We start from the raw sequence: 27,438 nt of genomic DNA, 5'->3' as shown, positions 1-27,438 counted from the left end.
TGTCACCTCCACTTGCAACAAACCAATTTTCTTTGGTAAAATACAAGTGATCTGTCATTTCTTGGGTATATAGTGCTGACAACATGAATATTTTTTTTCATTTAAATGTATGGACCATAATCTACAAAACTGACCCAGTACAGCATGTAATCGTTTTTCAATTTCACAGGGAGTAAATGCACTCAAAGACACCAAGAGTTTGGTTCTCAGGGAACTAAAATGGCAGTTGGTCTTACCTGAACTGCTATTTTCAGGGCTGGGACAGAAGGCTCCAGTGGATGGCTGTTCTCGTTCCCTACCAGGATTAGAGCAGAAATCAGGGAGAACAAGCTCCTGGGAACGGTGGAATATGGAATTCACCTAAGGAAAGAAGGCTGGGTCCAACCTCAACACGACCCTGTTGTTGTGGAACATGCACAAGTCCTCCCTAGAGGAGAGTGCTCCTAGCTCTGACACCCTTCTAGCCGACGTGATGGTGACTAGGAATACCACATTAAGGATTAGGTGTTTCAGGCTAACTGTTCTCCATGAGAGCCCATAACACAGTGGGAAGATTCCACATGGGGAATCTATGTACCACTGGGGGGTGCAGACTCCCCGAAGGAACCTCTTCACAACAGGAAGTTGGGTAAGAGGAACCAGGCCCTCACCCGGGTGGATAGTGGCAAGGGCGGCTAGTTGGCTGTGCACAGTCCCCCGGGCGAGACCCTTGTCTAGGCCATCTTTGATAAATTCCAGAACCTGAGGTACCAACACCCTGGTGGGCCCAATCCGTTTTGCCTGGCACCAGGAAACGAAAGCCACCCATGCAGAGTCATAGATCCTCGAGGTGGCATTTCTGCGAGATGCCTCTATGGTTCTAATAACCCGCAGAGAAAATTGAGCTCCCTTTAGGCTCAATCTCCACACAGCTAGTTGCAGCCAGTGTGGTTCTGGGTGCATCAGCCTCCCTTGGTACAGCTCTATTTCCCCCTCCGGTATCTGCCATGGAGGCTGGACTGACAGGATCTTGAGGTCCGCGAACCAGGGTCTCTTCAGCCAGTGAGGAGCCACCATGATTAGCTCTGCCTGCTCCCTGACTAGCTTCTGAATTACCCCGGGAAAGAGAGGGAGGGGAGGAAAAGCGTACAGAAGTCCCCTTGGCCATCTTGTGCAAAGGGCGTCGACTCCTTCCGTTCCCCGAGCTGGGAACCAAGAGAAGAACCGCAGAAGCTGGGTGTTGGCCGGAGTGGCGAAGAGGTCCACTACTAGTCGTCCGAACCTCCACTCTCCGTTGTCCACCGTCTCTCGACTGAGCCAGTCAACCTGATGGTTGTCAATCCCCGTGATGTGCTCTGCCCGGATCGACCGCAGATGTCTCTCTGCCCAGCTGCCCAGCGACATCGCTTCGGTGTGCAGTGCCCTGGAATGCGTGCCACCCTGCCAATTGATGTGGGCCTTGGCCGCCACATTGTCGATGAGTACCAGGACGTGATGACCCTCAAGAGCGGTCTGGAAATATCGAAGCGTCAGATGGATTGCCTGGAGCTCCAGCCAGTTGATGTTGTGTCGGAGCTCCTGCCAGGACCACCGGCCCTGCACCAACTGGGACCCCAGGGTCACCCCCCAGCCGAATAGGCTGGCATCCGTGATGAGAACCAGGCGCTCCTGGTCCCTGAACTTGCACCCCTTGAGCAAGGCTGGGGACAGCCACCACTTGAGGAAAATCCATACCTGAGGAGTGGCCTCGACCTTGGCCGGTGAGCTGCTGGTGTTGGCTCTCTGGAATGGTAGGAGTCGCCACTGCAGAGTCCTGGTGTGCAACCGTGCCCACGGTATTACTTCAATGCAGGATATGAGTTTCCCCAACAAACTGGATAGAAAGACTAAGGGAACATAACGGTGCCTACGGACCTGCTTAATCATCTTAACCAAGCTGGCCCTGCGGTCCGGGGAGAGAAAAACCTTACTGCATGGGATTCTATGACCTCCCCTAAATGGAGAATTCTAGTTGACGGGGTGAGGGAACTCTTTTCGAAGTTGACAGAGAACTCCAACCCACAGGTGGGTCCATGGCTGGTAACTGTAATGCTTGGGAAAAATCTGGCTCAATGTTATAAAAGTCTGTCATTACTGCCCGGGTTTGGGAAGGCAGTAGGCTTTTCCCATTGCTTCTTGATTACTTCCAGGAAGAGGTGAGGGGCAGGAATCTCCTCCTTCACCACCTTGGGTCAGAAAAGACTGGGCCCTGGGGCTTTTTTGCTGCAGGCCCATCCAAGGAGCCTTCCTTGGCCCCCTCCCTAGCTCCATCTCCACCCCCTCCTCTTCTACCTGTGCAGTAGCACGCACTTTGCGTAGAAGAGTCCGGAATAAATTTGGGGGGAATAGTCCAGTAAATGCCTGAGTTTCCGGCTTGTCATCCTCCTCATCCTCAGACAGGTCAGGATCTCTCTGGGGTCTGTCCCCTGTTACTGAACCTTCACTAATGAGGGAAGGAGAGGTAGGGCGGCTCATGGGATTGGATGGAGACTGAGCCAGGGATGAGCTGGCCCTAGAATTCCCACCTTGATCTGGTGCTAAGGACTGAGCAGTCTGCTGCTGCAATCCATGTGCAATCCAGAGGCAATTGCTCTTTCAATGAGAGTTTGCAGCCCCCTTGGCAGATCTACATCCAGAGAATCCCAGCCGGAATTCTCTGGTTTCTGAGCTACCCCAGCTTGGGGAACTAGACTGGACTTGGGCAGGGCCTGATCCTCTCTAGGATACATGTGGGCACAATAATCTTCCAAGTCCAAATCCTGGTCCTCCAGGGAAAGGGGAGGGGAAGGAGACCTTTCCCCAAAAAATTTCTGTTGGGAATCTGGAGGGAGTCCAGGCTGGAACTCACCCCCCAATGGGGATCTGGAACGGGGGGGAGGCACTAAGCCTACCTTGCAAGGCCCTCAGTTTTTCAGCCCTGGAGAGAGCTTTGTGCCTCCTCAGTTCGTCCCTCTGGGTGGCACGAGAGGGGCAGGGGTTTGCAGCCTTAAGGGCCCTGGCAAAAGCAGTGGGTCGCTGCCTGGTTGAAGGTCCCTCCCCAGGGGAGCATGGGGGAGAAGGAGACCCCCGCCTCCTCCGCCATCTTGGCCACGTGGAGAAATAAGGAAAAAACAAACTGGATGAATGCTGCTTTCTCCCCTTCTGGGCAGCCCTTGCCTCAGCACCGAGAACAGTTTGTTTGGGGGCTACCGCCGAGGCTTGCCTCAGCCCAGGTCAATTTGCGCGCTCTCCTCTGGTCTGCGGGGCGCTCACAGTTCAAAACAAAAAACAAAAAACTTCTTCACGCTCTTCCCCATGCTCTGTGCTCTCCACAGCTTGAATCCAGCTGCCGAAGCCGTTTCCAGTAGATTGGTGCAATGGGGGGACTCTGGGCTGGGAATCCCTAGTCTCTAGCCTCCCAATCGCATAAAAAACCCCAGGGATCAGCGCCACGTGCTTGGCAAAACCGGAAATGGCTGCTGTGACCTCAGCACTCTCTCCAATCACAAGGATACAAAGTAACACTCCCTGGTGGTTAGAAAGGAAAACACGTAGAGCTACTTACAGGTTAGAGCAGAGAGCTAGCTACGGTGGCTGCAGAGGCAAGGAGGTTCCAGTAGAGATAGAAATCGCGGGAGAAGTTAAAAATATGTCTCGTCTTTTAGCCGGACTGAGATGAAATGGAGAAGAAAGGGTGGAGCACAGAGGCATGTCTTCAGCTTCATCCCAGTCTCGTGGCCAAATGGGCGTGTCAATACCATCCTCTGGCGCCTCCCATCCCTCGCTCCGGAAAATCTGAGTCTTTCCATCACATTATATCTTTTCTATATATGTGGGGGTGCATGTATGTTGGGTAAACGTGCCTGGGAACGAGTTTATGTATACATTAATATATAGCACCATTAAGATAACCAGATTGTAACTATTATATTTCAAAACAGACTAGATTAGAGGTATGTCCTGTCATTATATTTTTTTTGTAATTGTGAAAAACACATTTTGAATCTTTTTCTAATGCCACATTGATGTTGTAAGATAATCTAGACACTAAAATTGATTTTAAAATCCTGCCAAAAAGATTTAGATGAAAAGTGGGATTCTTACTTTAGATCAATTACAGGATGATATGAATACTACTTGTACACTGCCACCCAATAATATCTTACAAGTACATCAACTGAGATTTCAATGTGGACCAGCAGCATTTTCCGCTTCAGAGAAATCTAATCTATTAGAAGCAATTACTAAATCCTCTGAGACAAAAAGCCCATGCGTAAACTTTTTATAAAGTGTTAAGCAATATGATAGGCAAATGTCAAAGACTGAATGGAATAAGGAATTAAGAGATCCATAACAATGTGAAACTATTTGAACCTCAAAATCTAACATTTCATCTTAGATTATAGCTGACCTCCCTTCCCCCCAAAAAATTCATCTTCATTGTCTTTATATAATTACAAATAAATAAATAATGATGTTAGGTGTGTAAAGAAAATAATGTACTATAGTTCTTGTCACATATTCATTTATTTTAGATCAATTTTATATGAACCAGAAGGAGCCTGATAATGTATTTTCATTTCTAATGTGTTAAAAATACAAAGTTAATTGGTAAGTTATTTGAAATTTGTCTAACATGTAACCAGGACCTATGTAGCCAATTTGTCTTTTTCTGCCTTGTCTCCCCCTCTCCCATCTCATCCCAGAGTAAACCCTACGTCACCTCCATTACATCTGATAAAGTGAGGTGTGGCTTTTAAAGTTTGTCAAATAAGATTTGCTGGTTTAAAATACTGCTACTAATCAACACCCCACCCCACCCCCAGATTAAAGTGGATCTTTACCTGCAATATCAAGTGGGGGGGGGGGAAATGTCATTATAGTCCCTTCTCTGCAGGTTTTTAAAAAATAAGTTAATGAATGTTCCAAACCAAGGTCATTTTATTATATTTTTCTACATAAGCAGCAGCATACTCTCAAACATTTAAATACCCAAGAAGCTTCTCTAACTAGATTACTAATTACTTTAAGAGTAGACATTAAGAGTTTGTGCACTTTGACAATAAAAGACTGAAACCTGGTCATGTTTCTACCTGCTGAGTGTAATTACTTTTGAAATTCATACTGTATTACTCAGTTTACATCTGAATTGAGAAAAGGATGAAATCTGCTTGAGGTGCAAAAAAAGAAACTTTGATTTTGGATTCTGCCAATTAGATAGGTTGCTGTTATATAAATGGCTAGTATATATTATTATATAAAAGTAAAAAGTTGAGGCTATATGTTAGTACTTTATTTTAAGAGTTGGTAATCAATGTTTTTCTTTTTCTTCTTCCTTTTACCCTACACTTTTTTTCCTTCCTTGTTCCTCTTTTTTTCTCATTATTTTCATTTTTCTTTGTATCTCTGTATTTTACATTTTGATATATTAATAAAAATATATATATGAAAAAGGATGAAATTTCCTGAAAATGAGCATAATTTGTTCTATTGTATTTATTCCTCTTTATCAATTTATGGTGGAAGAAAAAAGGGTTCTAAATAAACTGCAGCTAGGTGTTAAGAACAATTTCATTATTTGGTACCGTTGTTGAAATTAATTGATTCTATTCAATATTCGAGAGACCATAACAGGAACACGAGAAAAAGTTCAAAATTCATTAAAATGAGAGATAAATAAAATTAAGATTTAATACTTAAGACTGAGACATAAACTCAATAGCCCAGACAGAAGCATGGTTATTAGGAAGTGTTGTCATGATTACAAGCACATTACTGAGAAAGGAATTAGTATTACTTTCCCTGGAGAGTTTTTGTTTTCAATTGAAATAACAGTTAGGGACGACTTACTGGTAAAAACAGATCTTAACAACTTAACACAGGGATATCAAACTCTATTTTATTGAGGGCCAAATCAGGATTGTGTTTGATCTCAGGGGCTGGGGTGGGCCAGGTCAACATCACTTGTATCAGGGTCATCTATGGTGGCCAAGTGCAAAGGCAGGGCTTCCCTCAGACCCTCCATCACTCTCGTTATAATCCACCCTTCCTTCCTTCCTTTCCTTCCTTTATCTTCATTCTTTCCCTCTTCATTCTCCTTTCTTCTTCCTTTCCCTTTCATTTTTCTTTCCTTGCTCTCTTCCCATCTTTCCTTCTTTGTCTCTCCTCTTTCCTGTCCTTTCTTGCATGTTCAAATGCAAAAGGGGAAACATTTCTCCCTTTGTTTTGTTTTTACCATATTTTTTGGAGTATAAGTCGCACCTTAATTTCAGGGGAGGGGGAAATAAGAAAAAAAGAATTCTGCCTCTGCCTACCAGCATGAGGATGAGCAACGGCCTCATTTCCACTTGGATTTTGATAACGAGCAGCACAGATCTTTTTATCCATTTAAAACAAACCCTATCACCCTATGGGCATTTGACTGGAATGAATGGGGTAAGAGAATGATATTCATGGGGGCAGAACAGGGACTTGGCAACAAAGGCTCTGCTCCCGAGATGCTCCCATCTTCCTACCTATAGCCGTAGGAATTGAAATCCTAACTTTCTTGCAGCAAGGCCCGATAAAGACACAGCACTTCAGTCCTCCTGGAGGCTGCCATCTCATAAACATGGTCCCAGGCTTCCTGACAAGTCCCCTGCACCTTTGCTGCCTCGGTCAGAGCCTGATTCCACAAGCGGCCCGGGGAAACTTGGAGGTCAGGACTCAGTTGGCAAAGTGGATGCTGCACAGGAGTGTAAAGCAAGGCTAGAAGTGCTGCCTGCCCCTTTTCCAGATGACTCAGGCGGAGGGCAGTCGGCTTTTTACTCCTGGCCCAGGAGGAAAGAAGAGAGTCTGACGAGAAAGAGGAGGAAGGTGCATGGCTCTGCGATGTGCAAAAGGGAGGAAAACTTTTCAGGTGGCAGCGCTGACTGTACACCCCGCTTTTGGATTCAGGAAGGGGATCACAGTGCTGCTGCCTGGAAAGACTTTCCTCCCCGATTTGAGTAGAGGCTGCCTGAAAAACGCTGTTCCAGGCGACAGGGATTGCCAAAAACGAGCATCGCTTTTTCAGTCTCTGCACGCCAAAACCACTGCCCCTGCACTTTCATGAGAAAAAGTGACTCCGTGAATCGGGGAATCAGGCCAATGGGCGGTGGTGGCAGGAAAGGAAAGACATTTCGCTTTTGGGGCTCCCACTTGGCTGGGCTCCCAGGAGGGCTTAGGCAGTGGTGGCAGTGAGAGCTCCTTACATCCTGGGGAGGGAATTCATTGTGGCCATTGTCTCCCCTAAGCTGCCCTCCGAGTCTCTGAGGTACATGTTGCTTGCAAGAGGAGTGGGCGACGTAAAGCAGCGCAAACTGTAAACCAAAGCCTCTGCCCCTCGAGGGGCAGAGAAGCCGCATCCCGGGCACAAGCAGCGGCAACAGCAACCGCAGCCACCCCAGTCCTCGCTGCCTCATGCAGGGGACGAGCCACAGCAGCAGGTGAGCACCTTGTGAGAAGTGGCCACTTGCCAGGGACACATGTCAAGCATGGCTGGGTGATGTGTCACCGAGTCCTGATTTCCTGAGGAAGGTTGTGGAGAGAGGGAAACAGGTTGGAGGATTCAGTTTGAATAATCCGGATAGAGAGGCCTTTTGTTCCGCACTGGTATACATGCTTTGCCTTCTCCTGCTGTTGTCAGTGGCAGACATGAGGGAAATGGTTGGAGTGGGGGGGGGACAGTCAAGACCCAGTAATCCCCGCTAGCAAGCAAGAGTCTCCCATCCCCCTGCCCCTTTTGGCAGTGTTGCAGTGTTGGAGCTCGGAGGTGAGGTCGGGTTTTATTTCCACCCCCCCCCGCCATTCTGGAAGAAATCTAGTGCAGGAGGAGGAGGAGGAGCGGCATAAATTAGTGCTACTTTAAACCAAAGCCTCTTAGTAACTAGGAAAGAAAGCCGGAACCTTGGAACCTGCCGAAAATCACTGCGCAAAAAGTGCGGCTTTCTTCCCACAACCAGGGCTTGGTGACACACCACCCGGTGACAATTGACATGTGTTGCTGCTGCCGCCACCACTTGTGCTGTGATGCGGCCCCTCTGCCCCTCAAGGGGCAGAGGCTTTGGTTTAAGGTGGCATTGCTTTACGCTGCTCCCCATCCCCTCCTGTAAGCAACAGGTGCCTCAGAGACTTGGAGGGCAGCTCAGGGGAAACAATGGTAACAAAAAAAATTGAAACAAACAATAACTGAGTATCTACAATAGCATAAAAGAATACAATAAGGTTGCCTGCATCAAAGCTTGTTCCAAAGAAACAGTTAGCACAAATATTAAAATATGTCAGTTCTGTAATATCAAATGCAAGGACCAGTTAACTGCAAGAAATGTATCAACTAATGTTCAGCATGGCTGCAATTAGAATATAATAGAATTGGGCAAGTGTGATTGCACACACACATTTATAAGTGGGATGCAAAATCAACAAAGAAAAAAAAAACCCCAAACAGTACACTACCAAAATGGAAGATCCGGCTGGAAAATAAGATCAACATGCTAAGATCAGATGCAAGCAAGCTAGTATGGATGCAAGAAAAGAAGCTGAAAAAAAAGAAGAGTACTCAATGAAGAAACATTACCTAGAAACAATAAAGCAAGACAAAAACAGCAAATAAAAATTAAAGCCTGGCAGATCAGCAGATATGAAGTTCTGCTCATTATAGACAGAATTTCCAATTTTAATCACATCAATAATGTTTCTATCCATCCCTCAATGGAGGGACTGCAATCAACACCTGACAAAATAAAAACAGTGCAGTTCTTTCTACGTGCAGCTATGGCAGAGGTCCTCAATTTCTGGTCTGTAGCCTACTACCAGGCTGTGGCCTATTCGGAACTGGCCCATGCACACTCATGCAGCTTGATTTGCACAAGTCGCGCTGCACCCACATTTGTGTGCACACCTGCCCACCACTTACACAAGTTGAGCTGCACACGCATGCATGCTAGCTCACTGCTCACATGGCCCAATTAACCTCCCCTCAAGCTGGGCCACCAAGCTACAAAGATTGGGGACCGCTGAGCTATGGAGCAACCCAAAGAAATATAACATGAATGCAGCTTGGATAAAGGAACTGGACAAGGATTTTTTAAAAAGCTGAAATGACACTCTATAATAGCAGCAGAAAATGTGGACAAAAGGGACAGGAAAACTGGTCCCTTTTGGTCAGCACCAGCTGAAGATGACAGGTAGGTGAAATGGGCAGTGTAGAAATAATAAAAATGAATGGTTTTTGATTGAAATATCTGACTGATTCATTGCCAAGCAGTTTAACAATATACTTCAAGAAGATGAAATTGAAGATTGGTTAACATCTGGCAAAACCTGATTCAACAAAAAGGGCAGCACCAGGTAATTAATGGTCAATTGCACTGGACTCCGTCACATGATTGGATAATCAGATGCCTAGGAATAACAAGAGTCAAAAGGAACATGAAAGGCTTTGTGCAAAGATCAATGGCACGATGCAAAACAAACTTGTTGGTCAATGATAATAGATTGGAAAAGGTTAATATCAAGAGAGGAATCTTTCAAGGGTTCTCACTATCACCACTGTTGTTTGTCATTGCACTAATACCTCTGGGAACAATACTGAACAAGTCAGTCCATAGCTATCAAACATCAAAAATATCTATCAGGCTATCTCACCTCATTTATATGGACGATCTGAAGCCGTATGGAAAAACACTCTTTGAAGTAAAATCCCTGCTCAATATTGTCCTTATGTTCAGCCAAGATATTATAATGGAGTTTGGACTAGACATGTATGCCGCCCTCACCACCAATAAGGGGAAAATAGCAAAAACTAAAGGAATCAAAATACATTCAATCAAACAAATAACATCATGAGTCTGGTTGAAGACTCTTGATGTTCTTCAAGTAACACCATCAAATCCACTGATGTCAAGAAGAAAGTCAGAAGTGAATACACCATGAGGGTGAAAAACTTAAGCACAAATTCAGTGGCGGAAATACCACCAAGGCAATTAACGCCTGGCCAATTTCAGTCATTAGATACACACCTGGAGCAGTAGACCGGACTCAATTAGAAATAAATGCCCTGGCTAGGAATGCCAGAATAGTTAAGGGCAATGAATCATGCCCTTCATTCACACAGCAATATTGACAGACTCTACTTACCAAGGCATGGAATGTTGCAAGTACGTCAGAGAGCTGAAGAAGAAGAAAGGACATTGAATCATTGAAAGACAGTGAAGAAGGTGCAGTGAAGCTGATGTTAAAAAAGCTTACTGAGTATTGGAAATACCAAACTGGACAACAAAAAAGACCAAAAATATTACATGGACAATAAGAAAAAAGGAAGGAAGGAAAGAAGGAAGGAAAGGAAAGGAAAGGAAAGGAAAGGAAAGGAAAGGAAGGAAGGAAGGAAGGAAGGAAGGAAGGAAGGAAGGAAGGAAGGAAGGAAGGAAAGAAAGAAAGAAAGAAAGAAAGAAAGAAAGAAAGAAAGAAAGAAAGAAAGAACAAACTAGCAGGCAAATCAGATAATTAAAAAAATATGGGAATGGCTAAGAGCTGGAAAGTTGAAGAGACGGAGAGGCTAATACCAGCTGCATAAGACCAAGCCTTAAGAATAAATTCATATAAAGCCAGAATTGAGAAGACAGCAAGAGACAGCAAATGCCGCCTCTGCAAGGAAGCTGAAGAAAGAATGGACCATCTAGTTAGCCGTTACAAGAAGATCGCACAGACTGACTATAAACAATGGCATGGCAAAGTAGCAAACAATGATGCATGGGAATAACTGCAAGAAACACAATTTGCCTGCAAGCAAGAACTAGTGTGTCCATAAAATAGACAGAAGTAATAGAAAATAAAGACACTAAAGTGCTCTGGAAATTTTTAATTCAAACAGTCAAGCATCTGCCACATAATATCCCAGATGTAAGAATCGTTGATAAGAATGCCCAATAGTCTGGATAGTGGATGTTGTAATAGCTAGAGATAGCAGAAGAGAAGAGAAAGAACTGAAGAAGCTTACAAAATACCAAGACCTGCAAATAAAAATACAACAACTGTGGCAAAAAAGCAAAGATATTAGTAATAGGCATCTTTTGGATGCAATCCCAAAACAACGAAATCGCCATTTCAATATCATCAGAATTAACAAATCACCATCAGTCAATTGAAAAAGGCAGTTTTTCTTGGACAGCTTATATCCTACAATACTATTAAACAACATCTCCCTATCCCAGGTCCTTTATAAAGCTGTTTGTACAACTACACACAGGCAATTAAATAATTGGAATATTGAATTTTATATTAAAAGATAAGTCAAATTGTATTTAAAAAACAAAATTAGTTGTTTTGGGGGGGGAAATCTCAAAAATATTAAAGCGAGCTCAAAAAATGTATAGGAATACAATGAACAAGAGCCCATGTAATATCATACTGACACAAAGTACGATATACAGTAAATCTTAGAATTAATTCAGACTGAAAGTTTTAATTTTTTTTTAAATGATAATTTTACCCCTTCTGATAGATTCAGAGGGCATATAGCTAAAATATTTACCATCAAAACATATTTAAACAATTTAAATGAAAACAAAAGTGCTAAGCCATTTCCAAACTTTTTAGGTTCTTTTTAAACCATAATAAGGACATCAGTCCTCTTAAAACAAAGGGAACTGATTCAAAAACGTGGAGCAACTTCTAACAAATTGGACCTTAAATAATTGGTAGGCAAATCTACAGCTTCTGTAAGGGAAATTCTACAAATGACCTCAACAAGTGAACAATTTTCATTTATGCATTCTTTATTCCTGATTTAAAGAGCCTCCATCACTCTGAACATATACAAAGCTCCAGAGCCAGTTGCTCAGAACATCTAAAACACACGATTGTCACATAACCAATCAATGTTTCTTATTGGGATAATTATTGTCAGAAGGCTATAGCAATGCTCATAATGAAGCTGTGCCATAACTGAACAACCTCTCAGACTTCATTAGTCATGGAAAATAATTACCTAAATAAGTAAATCTGATAATAGTTCTTTTTTCCCCCAATGGGCAAAGTTGAACAATAAAAGGCAATCATCCTGAATTTTCAAGCATATTTTCATATCGGCCATCTCCCTTCTTGACCACATCACAAATGACACCATTGGGACAATGTTTTGGTGTGGCACCAATTATAGAGAAGATGACAGAAGACCGGCTCCACTGGTATGGACATTTCCTGAGAGCAGCACCTTCCACCGTTGCCAAGACTGCCTATCAAATAGAAGTCAGTGGCTGGAGACCTCGCGGGAGCCCAAAACAGACATAGCAAGACACCATCAACAAAGATATGCAAGCCATGGGCCTGCATCCTGGAGACACAGCTGATCATGCAAAATGGTGTTTAATGATCCAAAAAGCGGACCCTGCACTTGCAGGAATATGCTAGGAAGAAACAGAAGATCCCAAATTATCAAGCCATATTTTCCTTCACATTTTGTGAAAAAGAGAAAGGCAACATCAGAGGTAGACATTTACATTATCTTTGCATAGAAAGTACATCAGATTTATTCAACAATGGGAAGATTTATTTATTTACGAAAACAAGGACTAAGCCTTATTGCACCTACAAAATATATGGGGAAAAGTTATTGGAAGCTTTGAAAAAATTCTACTTCAAATACCAGTTATTTCTGGAAACAAGAAGCAGATGTTTTCTTCTGTTTGGCTGAACTATGCAACAGAACAACAGGCCCTTTGTTATGCTGTCAGCAAGAATGTTATTGCTGCCTTTTTTAAAATGTCTATCATTAAAGAATCTGATTGCGTGGTAGGCTGTATAGTAAATGAGAATTAACAATAATGGTTTAGACAAAGAACAGTTGCAATATGAATTATTTCATTAATATTCTTCCATAATTTTAAAGGACAAAAGAATCATAAATGTGTAACAAGCCAGCAAATATATTTTAGCAGGTTATAACAAAAACAAAGGTTTTAAGACCCAGGATATCCCAGATTATATTATGCAATTTGAGCTTTATTCCCATTAGACTGCTCCAACAACCGAACTGTTGAAGCTTGCATTCCCTTTTATTTTGAAATTTATAGAAAAGAGGTTTACTTACTGTGGCTCGGTTTGGTTTGTTCATGCACTACTTTGCAAACCCAATGCAAATAATTCTTAAAATCTGCATCAGAACAATTTACTCAAATAACTGCACACAAAAAGGAATATGCACAGCCCTCTCAAGAAATACGTTTTCATATTAGGATTTATTTTATAGCCCTACTCATCAAGAAATGATTGTGATTCAACAAAGTTAAAAATAGGTCACTGTGCATTTCTTTGCATGGCGAGGTACAGTAGTTCCAAACAACAAACTATTTTTTTTAAAAAATCCCTTAGTTCAAATTGATACCACACCCTTGTAAACAAGGGCAGAAACATAATGAAAAAAAATGTGGAGTAAAGACTGTATTCATATATGGTAAATAATAGGAACTTAACAAACCTCAGCTTCAGATTCCAACTCCTCACAGCCTCAATAGGTACAAGCCACAACAAAAGTTATAGTTCAGCAACATGCCAAAAGAGTTGCTGAAGCATACATCAATGAGAGTACTAGTAATCTCGTCTGTTTCAGAGTGTAGTTCAAGGTGTTAGCTATTATCTTTAAAGCCTTTAGTGGCATAGGTATAGGATACCTGATGAACTCCTCGTCCCATTAGGACAAGCACGTCCTACTTGTGCTGGGAGAAGGCCTATTTTTGATCCTGTCAATCAAAGAACTCCAACTGTAGGGATTCAGAAGAGCCTTCTCTGCTGCAGCACCTGCTCTTTGCAACATCTTACCCTCTAAAGTAAGATCTGCCAGCCTCCTCTTGCTCTCCCTTCCATCCGTCTTTTGGGTTATCATATTGATGTGTTTATTCCTGTTGCATTCCTCTGTCCTTATTTTATTGTTCTATTATTTTATTTCTCTTCTGTTTATACATCTTTCATTTTTCTTTCTTTTTATTATTACAAGCTGCCTTGAGTAGTTGTGTGGGTAGATAAGTGGCAAATAAATAAATATAAACAATAACAATAAAATAATCTCTGACAATGAAAATGGCCCTGGAGATACCTTGCTACCAAACATAAAGGGTTTTATAGATAATTATCAGCACCTTGAATTTCACTTGAAAGCTGATGCCATGTCCAGAAAATAGTACTCAAAGTTTATTAACTGTAACCCAGGCCACTGATCTATGCAGTTAGGTTAAAGCCCTTTCCTCAACTGGTCAGACTTGACAACAGTCAGTTATGACTTAGTTATACCACATCTGGAATTTATCTGATCCTGAATCATGCTTCCGGAAGTGTCCGGAAGTTGCTATTCATACAAAATAAAGCAGCTAGATCATAACCAGAAGTGGTATTCAGCCAGTTCTGACATGTTCTAGAGAACCAGTAGCGGAAATGTTGAGAGTGGGGAAGGAATGGGGATTTTGCAGTATCCTTCTCCTGGCACCCCCACAAAGCCATGCCCACAGAACCGGTAGTAAAAAAAAATTGAATCCCACCACTGATCATAACATATTGTAGTCTGGGCTTAGAAGCTAATCAGGCTGAGCCTCATTTGCACTTGAATATGGGAAACCAATTCTGGAAAAAGATTTCAGAAGAAAGTAATGATAAACTATTTCCATATTGTTCCCTGGCATGATATAGCAATACAGTCAATCAGGAACCATGATATAAGAGAATCTTTAATTTTAGACTACTAATTAGTGGAAGGTACAGGGATTATATGAACCCTGTTTTGAAAGGCTTTCACAGTTGCTTACTGCATACTGTTTAAGGCACTGCGCATTAACCTTTAAATCCCTAAACGTTAGGTCTTCCTATTTAAACAATCTCCTCTTATGCTATGAAATTGACTAGTTATTATAACCTGCTGTTTGAATCTGTCCTTGCCGCCACAGACCCATCATTTTGGCACATATAACAGAGACTTTTCTTATAATGGTTCCAAGCTATACAGTGTACACTATCTGGAGCTGTGTTGACAGTCTTACCTTTTAAAAAATCTGTAAAATCAAACTTGCTTTTCCTGGTTTTTCAGTGTTAATTTTAGCATTAGTCATGATGTTAATTTTAATCTAGGTTTAATTTTTAATTTGATTTTGTTTTAAAATTGTAACCTCCCCTTAATGAATAATTTCATAGGGTGGTAATTACAACCTAGACCTGCCAAAGCCTTTCTGAGAGCTCTATCCTGCTTGAGTTCTGGAGTCGGGGAGGGAGGGGAGTGAGGGCTTAGGTGAAAGAACTCCATCTGGGGCAGCTGATGAAGTTGCCGCTATCAATTCCTGGAGCTTGCCTTAACCCAATCCTTCTGGCTCTGTGGACTGGTAGCGGCATCAGGGGGCAGAGAGGGGGCGGCAGGGGATGGTTTTGTAGGTATGCCCACCACTTACAAAAATGGAGCTTCATACACTCACATGCTCGTCCACCACTTGCACGACCCAGTTCCCAACAGGACATGCACTGGTACGGGGCTGCCAGACCAGGAGTTGGGGAACCCTATCAAAACTGAAATCTTACAGGGGTAGAAAAGAAGATCTCCCTTCTTGAGGAATAAGCTTTTAAATCAATGGCTCACCCTTTCCATTTTTATCCCATCATTTTTTCCCTGAATTACCAGGCTCATACAGTCCTGGAGCCCACAGAGGTCCTACAAATGCAATACTGGATTATTTTAATATCCGCACAAAAAGGACTTGGGGAATAAAATAAAATAGTTCCACCAAGTTATAGAATGGCTAGATCAACATATAAATAACCAGTTCAGTGTAGGGCTTAGGGCACCAGCTAGAAGAAGGGAAAATTGGTTCTAAACTGCTTTTAGGCACAAAACTAGCTAGGTGACCTTAGTCAATCACTCTCTCCCAGCCCTAGGAAGCAGACAATGGCAAAATCTTCCAAAATCTTCCCAAGAAAACTACAAGGACAAATCAAAGGAATCACCAGGAGGGTTCAAGACTGACATGGATGCACCAAAACAAAGTAAACATATAAAAATTAGTATTATTAATCTGCAATCGGGGAAACAAAAACAATTAAGGGCCATAAAATGGGAGCAAAGGTAAAATCATGCACAACTGAGGAAAGCAGCACTGAACAAAAAAATTAAACACCCCTAATATTTCTCCAGTGTTTCCCTGCCACCTTTATTAGCTTTTCCCAAGGCTTCTGGGCAAAAGGATTGAGCGCCAGCAACAAGACAGAAAATCTAATGTTTCTAAAGATCTGCACCTATTCACACAGAAGAAAGCAAAACATTTTGCTCCCTTTGCCAGCCTGAACTAAACCCACTACACCTAAGGCTTTAAAACTATAGCTAACCTGTAGTACTCCAAATGAACTATCAGCCATTATTGAGAATGGCAGAACCTCAATTTTAACACTAATAAGAATCCCAAATAACACATCTAATAACTCAGTGATGTAATAACCAGAGAGCTGTTAACATTGGATGATTTTATGCATTTCTGCATAGTTAAAAATTGGTGCTGCATCAGAAACATTATTTCTACAAAATAATGTTTATTAGAGTTCTACAGCACCAAGATGTCATAGATTATATATTAAAAAATAACCTTGAATAGTTTTAGACCACATTCACTATGGTATTTCATTTGTTAATCCCTCCACAAACAGTCGTAAATTGATTTGAAATTAATTTGAGTCAAACATTTTCCCAACTGATCATGATGGGAGCATTAAAAAAATACATTCAATAAATATTCCCCCCTCCCCCCCAACTATAGATCACAGAGAAACAACCATCATCTTTTCTCCACTTCACCCAAAAGGAAATACTAATACTAACCACCCTACCCATCTTGCTATGATAAAATCGATAGTAAACAATGGTTTGGGAGAAGGCAAAACCACCAGCATCCTGCCATCATTACTATATTACAAATGAGTAACTGAAGAGACAATCACACTACATTGGCAATACTATGATCAAATGTCTTGTCTCCAGAATCTCTAACCATAATGCATGTTAGTGGAGCAACTGAGAGGCAAGAGAACAAAAAAAACTAAGTCTTAATTAATTCAGACAGCTTCTGAATTATAATTTGAGTAGACTTTTGTGTGATTAAACTCAAACAATTAAAAGGTAAGCAACTTATATTTCTAACAAATGTGCAGAACAATGGCCTATGTTTGAATTTGATCTGCTAATAAAGTTTCAATAAATTACTAAGACTATGCAAAATTTCATGTTAACAAAAAGGGGATTATCTATTGTGTCACAGGTATTCCAATTATTATATTTAAGGTCTTATTATTGTATTCTGTTAAAACAATGGTCATTCTTGACTGCTTTACATTGCTATCAGTTTTCTTACATTGTGCAAGTTCCTGGTTGTAGGTCTTCTTTTTCTTTCCAGCAATCCTATTAAGGCCGCAGAACACAACTATCTTGTATCCATATAAAGTGTATTGAAGTATATGCACATTTAGAGATGCATAGCTCTCTAAATCATATGACCACAATAGACCCCCAAAATTTATGTTGCTAAGTGAGACATTTGTTAAGTGAGTTTTGCTGATTTTTCTTGCCATTGTTATTAAGTGAATCATTGCCGCTATTAAATTAGTAGCCTGGCTGTTGTTAAGTGAATCTGACTTTCCTGTTGACTTTGCTTATCAGAAGGTTGCAAAAGGTAATCACATGATCCCAGGACACAGCAACCATCATAAATATGGACCAACTGCCAAGCATCCAAATTTTTCATAACCATTGGGATTCTGCAATGGTCACAAGTGTGAAAAACAGTCATAATGTCACTCTTTTCAGTGCCATTGTAACAATCATTAAATGAACTATTGTAAGTCCAAGAGCATTTAGTTTAGCTATTAGTGTACCTGGGTTAATCATAAAGTGCAATTACAAACATAACTAAAAATGTAATGTACAAATTATTGGAAATATATCTTTCAGAACTTATGGGGGCATCTATAAATGAAATTAAGTTTCTGTACATGCACATCAGTGGTGGGTTTCAAAATTTTTTAGAACCTCTTCTGTAGGTGGGGCCTGCTTTGTGGGAATGGCTTGCCAGCCATGTGACCAGGTGGGAGTGGCTTGGAAGTCATGTGACTGGGTGGGCATGGTAGAAACTCACTTAACACTCTTGCTTAGCAACCAAAATGTTGGCTCAGAAACTGGCATTTGAAGCACCCAAGTCTTAAAGCTGTCAAGTTACAAGACCCTTGCACCCCTAACCCTTTAGAAAAAAAAACCCATGGGTGTTCAAACTTGACAGCTTTAAGATTTTTAGATAGGACTCCTAGAGGTGGGTGGGATGATTGAGATAGCCAATCAGTGAGCGACGGACGGGGCAAGCGTGGTGCGGATAGGCGAGGGGGAGGGAGCTGGAACCGGTTCTAAACAGCTCTGTAGATTTGTGGAACCTCTTTCATAGAAGAGGTTAGAACTGACAGGAACCCACCCCATATGCACATGCATACAATGACACCTAAGATTTGCTCCTGAAGCAGCAGCATGAACTTGGAAAGGATGCAATTGCTTTAACAATCCTAATTGTTAGGATAAAAGGGATAATTTAGGCACACTTCTGCATGTTGCAAAGCACTCTGTAGCGTTTGAGCAACGTTTCTAATGATTAGCAAATTAAGCAATGATTAGTTTCTTCTGAAAAGTGAGATGAGGATAGAGAAGTGGAAAAGTACAGGCATTTCTGTAGCAGCATTTTCATTTTTGTGGTTCTTTTCCATTCTGTAGGAGAAATTCATTTTAAAAACAAAGGCAATAAGACAGATATCCATCCAATATTGGCAAAATGGCTCTGATCCTTATCAGTACACACACCAATACTTTCACATAGAAACCCAAACTCTGAAATGATGCCTCTAAAATTGGCTAAGATACCAGTTGGAAAGAAAATGCCCTGGGGTGTGCACCTTATTACAAGCAATAGGGATCTGAAAACCATTAGAAAGAGGTGTTTTACAATACACAGGAACAGGCATATGTGAGACAACTGACTATTGCTTTCAACACAGCTGCCCCCAAGTCTTGCAAAAGATATATGGTAGTTATTTTAACAGGAGATGCCTTATTCAGGCTTCTGCACATTGAAAAACATCTATTTTAAATGTTTAAATAGCTCATGACTGGCTAGGGGAAATTTTTACCTTCTTAACAAAGTAACGTATGACTACTGCCTTTTTATTTGAAACAGTAAATTAATAAACTAGGATAGCAAACTGCTCAAAGTAACTTTTTCACAAGTGATTTTGATAGAATATAATATAGGTAAAAAAGTGTGAAAAGTCTGTCTCAACATACTCGGAATCTAGATCAGACTTTTCTATTTCTTAAAATATATTGGGACATCAAATCTGGATTGATTCTCAGAAGTATTACTGGGTTCAGTAATGATGAATCACAATGCATATTGCTGCTACTTACTAACACTGATTAAATTACACTTTTATTTACATTAGGGAAGATATCTTTTATAATCCTTTCCTCAAAAAAATATGAAATGGTGAACATGTGTCAGGAAGAGTATTCCCATGTGCTTCTCTCTTCACAGTGTTCTTTAATATAAAATACCTAGTTTGTGTTAAATCAGAATTTCCTAGAACATTCTTACTTATGTCAGTTAATTAACCTAAACCAGAAACAAATCTATAAAGACAATTCAACAACTTTTAAAGACCCAAAGATTGTCTGATCTTATGCCATGAAGTCAAATAACTTTCACAAAAGAGTATATTTCTTCAATAAGATACAGTTTGATGTTTTAATTCTGGCTTTTATAATTATAACTGACTTGGTTTGATTTGATTTGTTTAAATATATATGTTTGGACTTTTATATTATTTCATGCAAATGTATTTTATTCAAATTCTGTAACATTCATCCTCAAAATCCAGAATGATAAAATCAAAACAAGCAAGATTATATATTGCTTGTTTTCCGAATGGTACTTTGGAAAAGTACCATTTCCAAAAAGACTATTTTGGAAATAGTGAGAAGCATTAAAAAGAAGGAATCTAATGCTAAGTTTTAAAATCAGAATGTTGAGTATTAAGGACAGGAATACATGGAAACATCAGTATTTAATGTGTCCCATTTGAACAGATTTTCAAAAAAGGATCTTATTTAGGATTTTTTGCTTACTGAGATTTTTTGCTTACTGCTTCCCTTGAGGTCAACTATAACAGGGAGCCAGCTGAATCTTCCCATTCTGAGCTTTCCCTCTACTTTGTTTGCACATAATCTAAAAACCTAGTACAACTCAAAAGTTCAAAATTGTCAAAAATATTCTAATAAGAAAATATGAAATCTTATTAGTAATTTGCCTAACATAGTTACATTAAATGCAAATTTCTGCTGTTTGGCCATTAGTATTTTTAACCAAACCATACTTATTAAGTTGCATTTATCTACTTGGCAAACAATTTATATTGGCATCATAAAACTCCAATGCTACAACCCAATGGATGAAGTTTACACAGAGGAGAAAGAATTTTCTCACTTCTTCAAGTGATAAGGATAGAGCCCACAGCAAATACCCACTCTGACCATCATCAGTCTTCAAATTTTGCTCTTTTTAAGATTAGGAAACACAACCCCAAAAATCCTAAAAAGTAGAGTTGACAGTATAACAAAGGTAGAATCGGACCATTTTCATAAACTGCACTCTCCAGCATACACATACACCTACCAAATACAGATTACTTCAAGAGCTGGGCTGAATAAATTTACCACCCACTGCTTAGAAAGAGCTTTTTGTTTTTTAAACAAAGTGGATGGAAAGACTATGCCTTCATTCCTGCCCTCCTGCACACTGCAAATCAGAAGCAGCAACAAAACATTTAGATTATTCTTACTGACTGCAATTCTGTACTCTTTAATCCAGACACATATGAGTGCCTTCCCATTCAAATAGGCAATGTTCCTAGAATTGTTAAATGTCATTCAACACCAATAGCCATTCTCTAGTATTAGAGAACGTTCACTTACCATAAATATAATTTTACATGCCTCACTTTTATAAAACTCATCAGTTTTAAAACAATGTTTTTAAAAAGGCATCAGACACACTATTTTTTTTAAAAAATCACAATAGTTGCAAAATGACAAAAGTTCTGGTCTTTATCAATATAATTTTCTAAATTTTAAAGTATGTTTGCCATATTGCAGAACATTTATACATGTTTATACATATATTGCATTCAGGAACTCAGCAAAAACAACAAATGCAGTCGTGTGTTTTGTGATAATGTAGGCATACACTGCAGATTAATATCTGGAATTTTTTCTTTTACACCAAGCACAGTAAGAGTCATAAAAGCAAAAACACGAAAAGAAAGTAAGTTACCTCTTCAGTTCTTTCAGATGGTTTCTTCCTCAAAGCTAGTTTAATCCTGGGATCTATAAGGGATGTCATCCTATTACTCTTGTTATCCAATTACAGAGTTCTTCGGAGTTAAGTTTATGAAAGCGAGCGAGGGAAAACAATACACGAGCTCGGGAGCGCGATTTTTTTTCCTCCCTTCTTTTCAAGTCCAGCCAAACCCCGGAGTTAAAATGACGTTGGTTTGGAGATTTTCTTTTTCTTCTTCCTCCTCCTTTCTTCTTCTTCTTTCGTAACTAATTCCAAACAACTGGCAAACTCAAAGATTTCATGAAAAGAGGGCCGTAGCCAGCCGAGAGAACTGGAGATCGATCCACCGCCAGCCGCGCGTCCCTCTTCGGCAACCGGGCGGCTTCGGCTCCCTTTGCTTTCGTCCTTACTCTCGAGGAACCCCAAAGTCTCGCCTGCGGAGTTTTCCCCACCCGCGGCTTTTCTCCGTCCCAAACTCGCCCGCTTCGCCACTGCTGGGAGCCAGAAGCAGCCTCCCTAACCGCAACGTCCCAGCCGGCCACACTTGCAGGAAGTGCCTGCAAGTCCGGCCGGCTGGGACGGTGCGGCTGGAGAGCGAGAGGGAAAGAAGGAAATTTTTTAAAAAAACGCCGCCGGGCCACCTCCTCAGGAGCCGAGAAACTCACCTCGCGGCAAGCCTCCCCGCACCCGAAAGGCAATCAAAGGCGCCCACCCACCGCCGAGCTCGCGGGAAGGAGCCCAGCCTCAACTGGGGAGGGGGGGGGGTGGCCGGGCAAAAGGGCGGGCAGGAGACGGGGGTGGGGTGGGCGGTGGCTGCGAGGTCACGTGGCAAGGCAGAAGACGCCCGCTGACTGGCTAGGCCCAGGCTGTCATTCAGCTTCAGAGGCAGGGCCGAAGGGAGCCCCACCCCTTTCGCCAAGACGGTTGTGGGGGGGGTGGGGGCGCAAGGGGTATAAAAGGTTCCCTTGGCGCGAATAGCCAGAAGGGGCGTCGCCTGAGGGGAGGGTTTATAGCGTGTGAGCGTTTCAGGGGTCCTGCCGCTGTTTGGAGGACCCGATTGCCCTGGGCCTCTCGAAAAGGGGCTCGGCTGCACTTTTGGGACACGCCCCGCGAAGCGGGTTGCTTTGGGGGTGGGGGGAGCGGGGTTCTCTGCGAGGAGCGCGCTGTTGTTGCAAAAGCAGGGGAGTGAGAGGGGGGAGAGGAAGAGGAGAAGGCGGACCCGGGATGGGGGAGCCCTGCATGGGTTGAGAGCAGGGGCGATGATGCAATCCGCTGGAGCAACTTTCCCCGGAGTTGCCAGCCTGCGATGGTGGAAGTTGACTCAGGACGGTAAAGCTCGAAGAGGATAACCGCAGATCCATCCGAGTCCCGCGGGCTAACCGCCGCATCCGCTTCTTTTCAGATTGCTCGCACGGTTATAATAGCTGGGCCTGGAGGACCAGACGCATCTGGAAGGCACCTGGTTGGGCAAACCTAACATTTTTTCCATGGGTCAGCTCACTAAATCAATAGCAGCCTGCTGATCTTGTTTTGCCGATTAGCCTATTAGGGGGAGCTTGGGGGAGGGAGGTGTGCATGGCTGTTACTATAGTGCAAATCTTCGGGAGAGATTCAGTTTATTAAAGGCTCCAGAAAAGTTCCTCTTACAAAACAGAAGTCTTTTTTTTTTAAAGCAGTGTGTTTCTGTGCGTGGGTTTCTATAGCTTCCGTGAATCCCACTTGAGCCTGATTGGGCATTACCAAATTTTTGGGTAAGTGTACTTTTCCATACTGAAGCAAGTCTCTTGAAACCACCAGAGATGAGCTGCACATTAGATGTTGCAGAGATCTAATGACTGTTGAGAAGCTCCTGGATTTCAAAATGTATCTATCACTGGACCTGTTTGGGATACTTGACTTTTTTTGGCAGAGTGATCCCTTATCAAAAAGCACAATTACAGCAGTTCTTTTAATAATGGCAAGAAAGAACAATGGGTTATTATAAAGTTTTCCAAATGAAACCAAGAGGAGACAAAACCTCTTCATGTTTTCAACTAAGATTTCATTCAATGCTGCAGTTTAAAAGCATGTTTCTTTCCCCCCCAAAAAAAAAGATCAGGATGTGCTTTTTCAAACTTGCATTCATTTTTGTTTGAGCTTATAACTGATAGCTATTAATGATGCAGCCTTGGTATGAGCCAAGGTGGCGCAGTGGTTAAATGCAGCACTGCAGGCTACTGCTAGATCAGCAGGTCAGCGGTTCAAATCTCACCGGCTCAGGGTTGACTCAGCCTTCCATCATTCCGAGGTGGGTAAAATGAGGACCCAGATTGTTGGGGGCAATATGCTGACTCTCTGTAAACCGCTTAGAGAGGCCTGAAAGGCCTATGAAGCGGTATATAAGTCTACTGCTATTGCTATTGGTATGGTACACGAAGCCAGGAGTCTGTTTTATTCCTATGGATTTGATGGCAAGAGGCAGTATTCAAAATTATGTATACTTTCTAGGGATTTGTTCCTCCATTTTTTAAAAAAACTGATCCATCAGCTCTTACATATTTTTGATTCATCATTACAGATTCTTTCTGTAACTAGGAAAAATACGATTGTTATTTTTTTCAAACCCATAAAAAAATTATTCAGACCCATAGACCCAAGAGCCAAGGTGGCGCAGTGGTTAAATGCAGCACTGCAGGCTACTGCTAGATCAGCAGGTCAGCGGTTCAAATCTCACCGGCTCAGGGTTGACTCAGCCTTCCATCCTTCCGAGGTGGGTAAAATGAGGACCCAGATTGTTGGGGGCAATATGCTGACTCTCTGTAAACCGCTTAGAGAGGCCTGAAAGGCCTATGAAGCGGTATATAAGTCTACTGCTATAGATACTGTCTACCAAGATGATTACATTGTTCTCTGATTCGTTGTTTCTGTCTTGGGCAGAACTAGAAGCAATAAAAATATGTACGACTTCAGAAGTTTTATATGAAAAAGAAAAGAATAGCCATAGCCATCCTTCCTAGGAAAAAAGTTTTGGAAAGAAATCCAAGAAAATATTTTCAAACACCAAAAGACTCAAAAGAAGAAAACATTTTGGAAGAACTGTGAAACGTCTATGGCTCCAGGATGAAGAATAGGTTTTGTTTCTTTTTTCCCACAAATGCCAGAGGTTTCAGTTATATCGCTGAGAGATAATATGGATTTCTGGGACAAACATGGGCCAGGGGACATAGAACAGTGTGTTGGTTTATAGCCTGTGGGGTCCTGCAATCTGCAGTGTATGCAGATGTGGGAGAAAGATGGTAACATAGATGTCAATAGAAGTGTAGAAGTGTTTGTGGCTATGTCTCCATTTATATGAACAGCAGACTGATGCTTTGATGTGGATAATGAAGTGTAAATAAAAAGGGTGTGTGCTAATAGTCTGGTTCTCTGATGTGCATGTGAACTGAGAAGAAAATCTTTATTACAGGGCAGGAAAATTCATATGTATTTAGGACTCATCCAGAGCCCCAGAACATATTGTGTACCTCTCTCCAGAATTTAATTTAAACTGAATGTTCATTGTTATAGAAAGACATTTAAACTACACAGAAACAACCATAGTTACTTAATTAAATTCAGCTTATCTCCCAGGTCTGTCTTCAGTTAAAGTATGGCCCAGTGTATTTTCAAAGACAAGTGTAAGCTTGAAAAATAATGTGCACCCTTTCTGGAAGGCCATTTGAATCCATTTCAGTGAAGAATATGAAAAAGAATGTGAATTTGTTATACATTTCACATTACTGTTTCCCAACAATAACTGTTCCATAACCATAGCACATTCTGTTTTTCCTTGGCTTGGCATAAAATAAAAGCCATCCCAAAGAAAGAAACTAAGTGCTATAAAGTGTAATGTCTGAGCTTTTGTCTAATGCTTTAGCATGTCAAATCAAGCCCCAAACAAACCACATTACAGTTTAGTGTGATGTTCACCCAGAGTGAAGACAAACAAGAGTAAACTTACCTGTGAGTATTTATGAACACAAAACGCAGCAATTGAAATAAACCAGATGGGCGTATTCAGTTTAGACTCAGAGAACACCTGATCAAGTCAGTGGATTAGTCATTTCCAGATGAGTTTGTTTTGTCAGTCTCGTGCTTGAATGCAATTCGTGATTGAAGTGTAAGCCATACAGTGGTAGCTTCACTCTTAATTAAAGCAAAGAGAACTTTTCATCGTTTACAAGTAAGGTAATCAGTTGAACACTAGAAAACACTGATTAAACTTGCAATTTTGTATGGGGTGAACTAGATTGTTTTAAACTTTGGTTGGAAATTCAACCTTCGTGCACTAACTCATGTGTTTTGGGTTTGTTCTATTATACATTTCATATTACTTTTTCCCAAGGATAACTGTTTTATAGGTAGCCCTCAAGACCCTAATTAGCAAAATTTCCATTGCTAAGCAATGCAGTCATTGAGTGAATCACGCCCAGTTTTACTGAAAAATAAATTGCCATGTTTGTTAAATGAATCATCCAGTTATTAAGCACATATAACTTCTCCCATTGACTTTGCTTGCTGGAATCCCTGTGGGAATGTCACAAATGGTGATCATGTGATCTTGAGATGCAACTATTTAAAATGCATGCCATTTTCCAAATTTTGATCACATGATCAAGGAACTGCAATGGATATGTCACTTTTTTCAACACACTTGTAACTTTGAAGGTTGCTAAACAAAGGACTAAATCAAGCACTACCTGTATTTGGCTTGCTCCCTAGTTTTTGAAGTTTCTTTGTTCAGATTGAAAGCTCTTATTTTGAAGAAGAGTAACAAAGGGGCTTTTTTTAAAAGACCAAATTTCTTTGAGTTTTGTCTATAAAATAATTTTACAGGTTTTTTTCTTTTTAAATTTTACATGTGGCATCTACATTAATCTGCCAATTTAAACCATATAATTTGTTACTAGTAATACTTCATTGAACTTATTAGTAGTTTTGGGTGATTAGTATTTCATGTATTTTTAAATTAAATGCATTATGTTATACTATCTACATTCAATAGTACTAATCCCTTCCCAAAACAAGTCTGCATTATACAGATAAAAACACTAAATGGTGGTAGAAATATGAAAAATAGATATTGTGAGATTGCATAGTTCATGCTTGTCATGTTACAAAGCCTTAATCTGCCATTGCCACTGGTCTACATTAAACAAAAGTCTTTTTTTTTCTTCCAACACAAAAAGCCAAGTTTTTAGACACACTTTTCCACATGCTAAAAGTTTTGAAACTCTGCTCTTTTTTTATGCTCTTGTTGATGTGGAAAGAATTTTACCATTCTAGTGAATGGTTATAAAATAACTGTTAAAAATGTGTTAAGGACATGTGAAACCCCTGTACAGGTAGTCCTCAACTTACAACAATTCATTTAGTGACCATTCGAAGTTACAACGCAGAGGTGGGTTGCTCCCAGATCGGCCCGGATTGGCTGAACCGATAGTAGCAGCAGTGGGAGGCTCTGCCCATCCATCCAGACACTTATGCGCATGCACGTAAGCTGAGCATGTGCAGAAGCGTTGCACACCCGATCTGGTAGTAAAAAAATTGTCAACCCCCCCACTTTTACAATGGTACTGAAAAAAGTGACCTATGACCATTTTTCACACTTTTGACCATTGCAGCATCTCCATGGTGACATGATTTACATTCAGATACTTGACAACTGGTTCATTTATTTATGATGGTTGCAGTGTCCAGGAAACATGTGATCTCCTTTTGTGACCTAACCAGAAAATGGGAAAACCAGATTCACTTTACAACTGCAGTGATTTGCTTAAAAATGTTAGAAAACACATAAATTTTTAAATGTTTTAAAATTTGTAAAATTTAAATGTTAAGTGGGCAAAGCTCACTTAACAAATTTTTCACTTAGCAACATAAATTCTGGGCTCAATTGTAATCATAAGTTGAGGACTACCTGTATTCTTCTTTTAAACCTAAAAATGGACAAGTCCTAAATGTTTTCCAGTGATTATTATTAACTGAAATAGTGCTGATATGGAGGTACCATCGG

At 41.1% G+C, this 27,438-nt stretch overlaps 1 protein-coding gene across 5 annotated transcripts in view; it reads right to left on the bottom strand.

The window, feature by feature from the left end:
- Positions 1-22,169, bottom strand: part of RAPGEF6 (Rap guanine nucleotide exchange factor 6) — a 148,578-nt gene extending 126,409 nt beyond the window's left edge. For 4 of the 5 annotated variants that reach the window (XM_032212374.1, XM_032212377.1, XM_032212375.1 and 1 more), the window contains exon 1: positions 21,399-22,169. In XM_032212374.1, coding sequence (XP_032068265.1) covers positions 21,399-21,467 — 69 coding nt within the window. In that variant the 5' untranslated portion in view covers positions 21,468-22,169. The remainder of the gene's footprint in view (positions 1-21,398) is intronic. The other variant, XM_032212378.1, reaches the window with a different exon arrangement.
- Positions 22,170-27,438: the final 5,269 nt, after the last annotated feature.

The sequence above is a fragment of the Thamnophis elegans genome, chromosome 2 (assembly GCF_009769535.1).
Source record: "Thamnophis elegans isolate rThaEle1 chromosome 2, rThaEle1.pri, whole genome shotgun sequence".
Taxonomy (NCBI): domain Eukaryota; kingdom Metazoa; phylum Chordata; class Lepidosauria; order Squamata; family Colubridae; genus Thamnophis; species Thamnophis elegans.
Note: the sequence above shows the minus strand (reverse complement) of the source record. Positions and strands in the feature narration are given on the sequence as shown.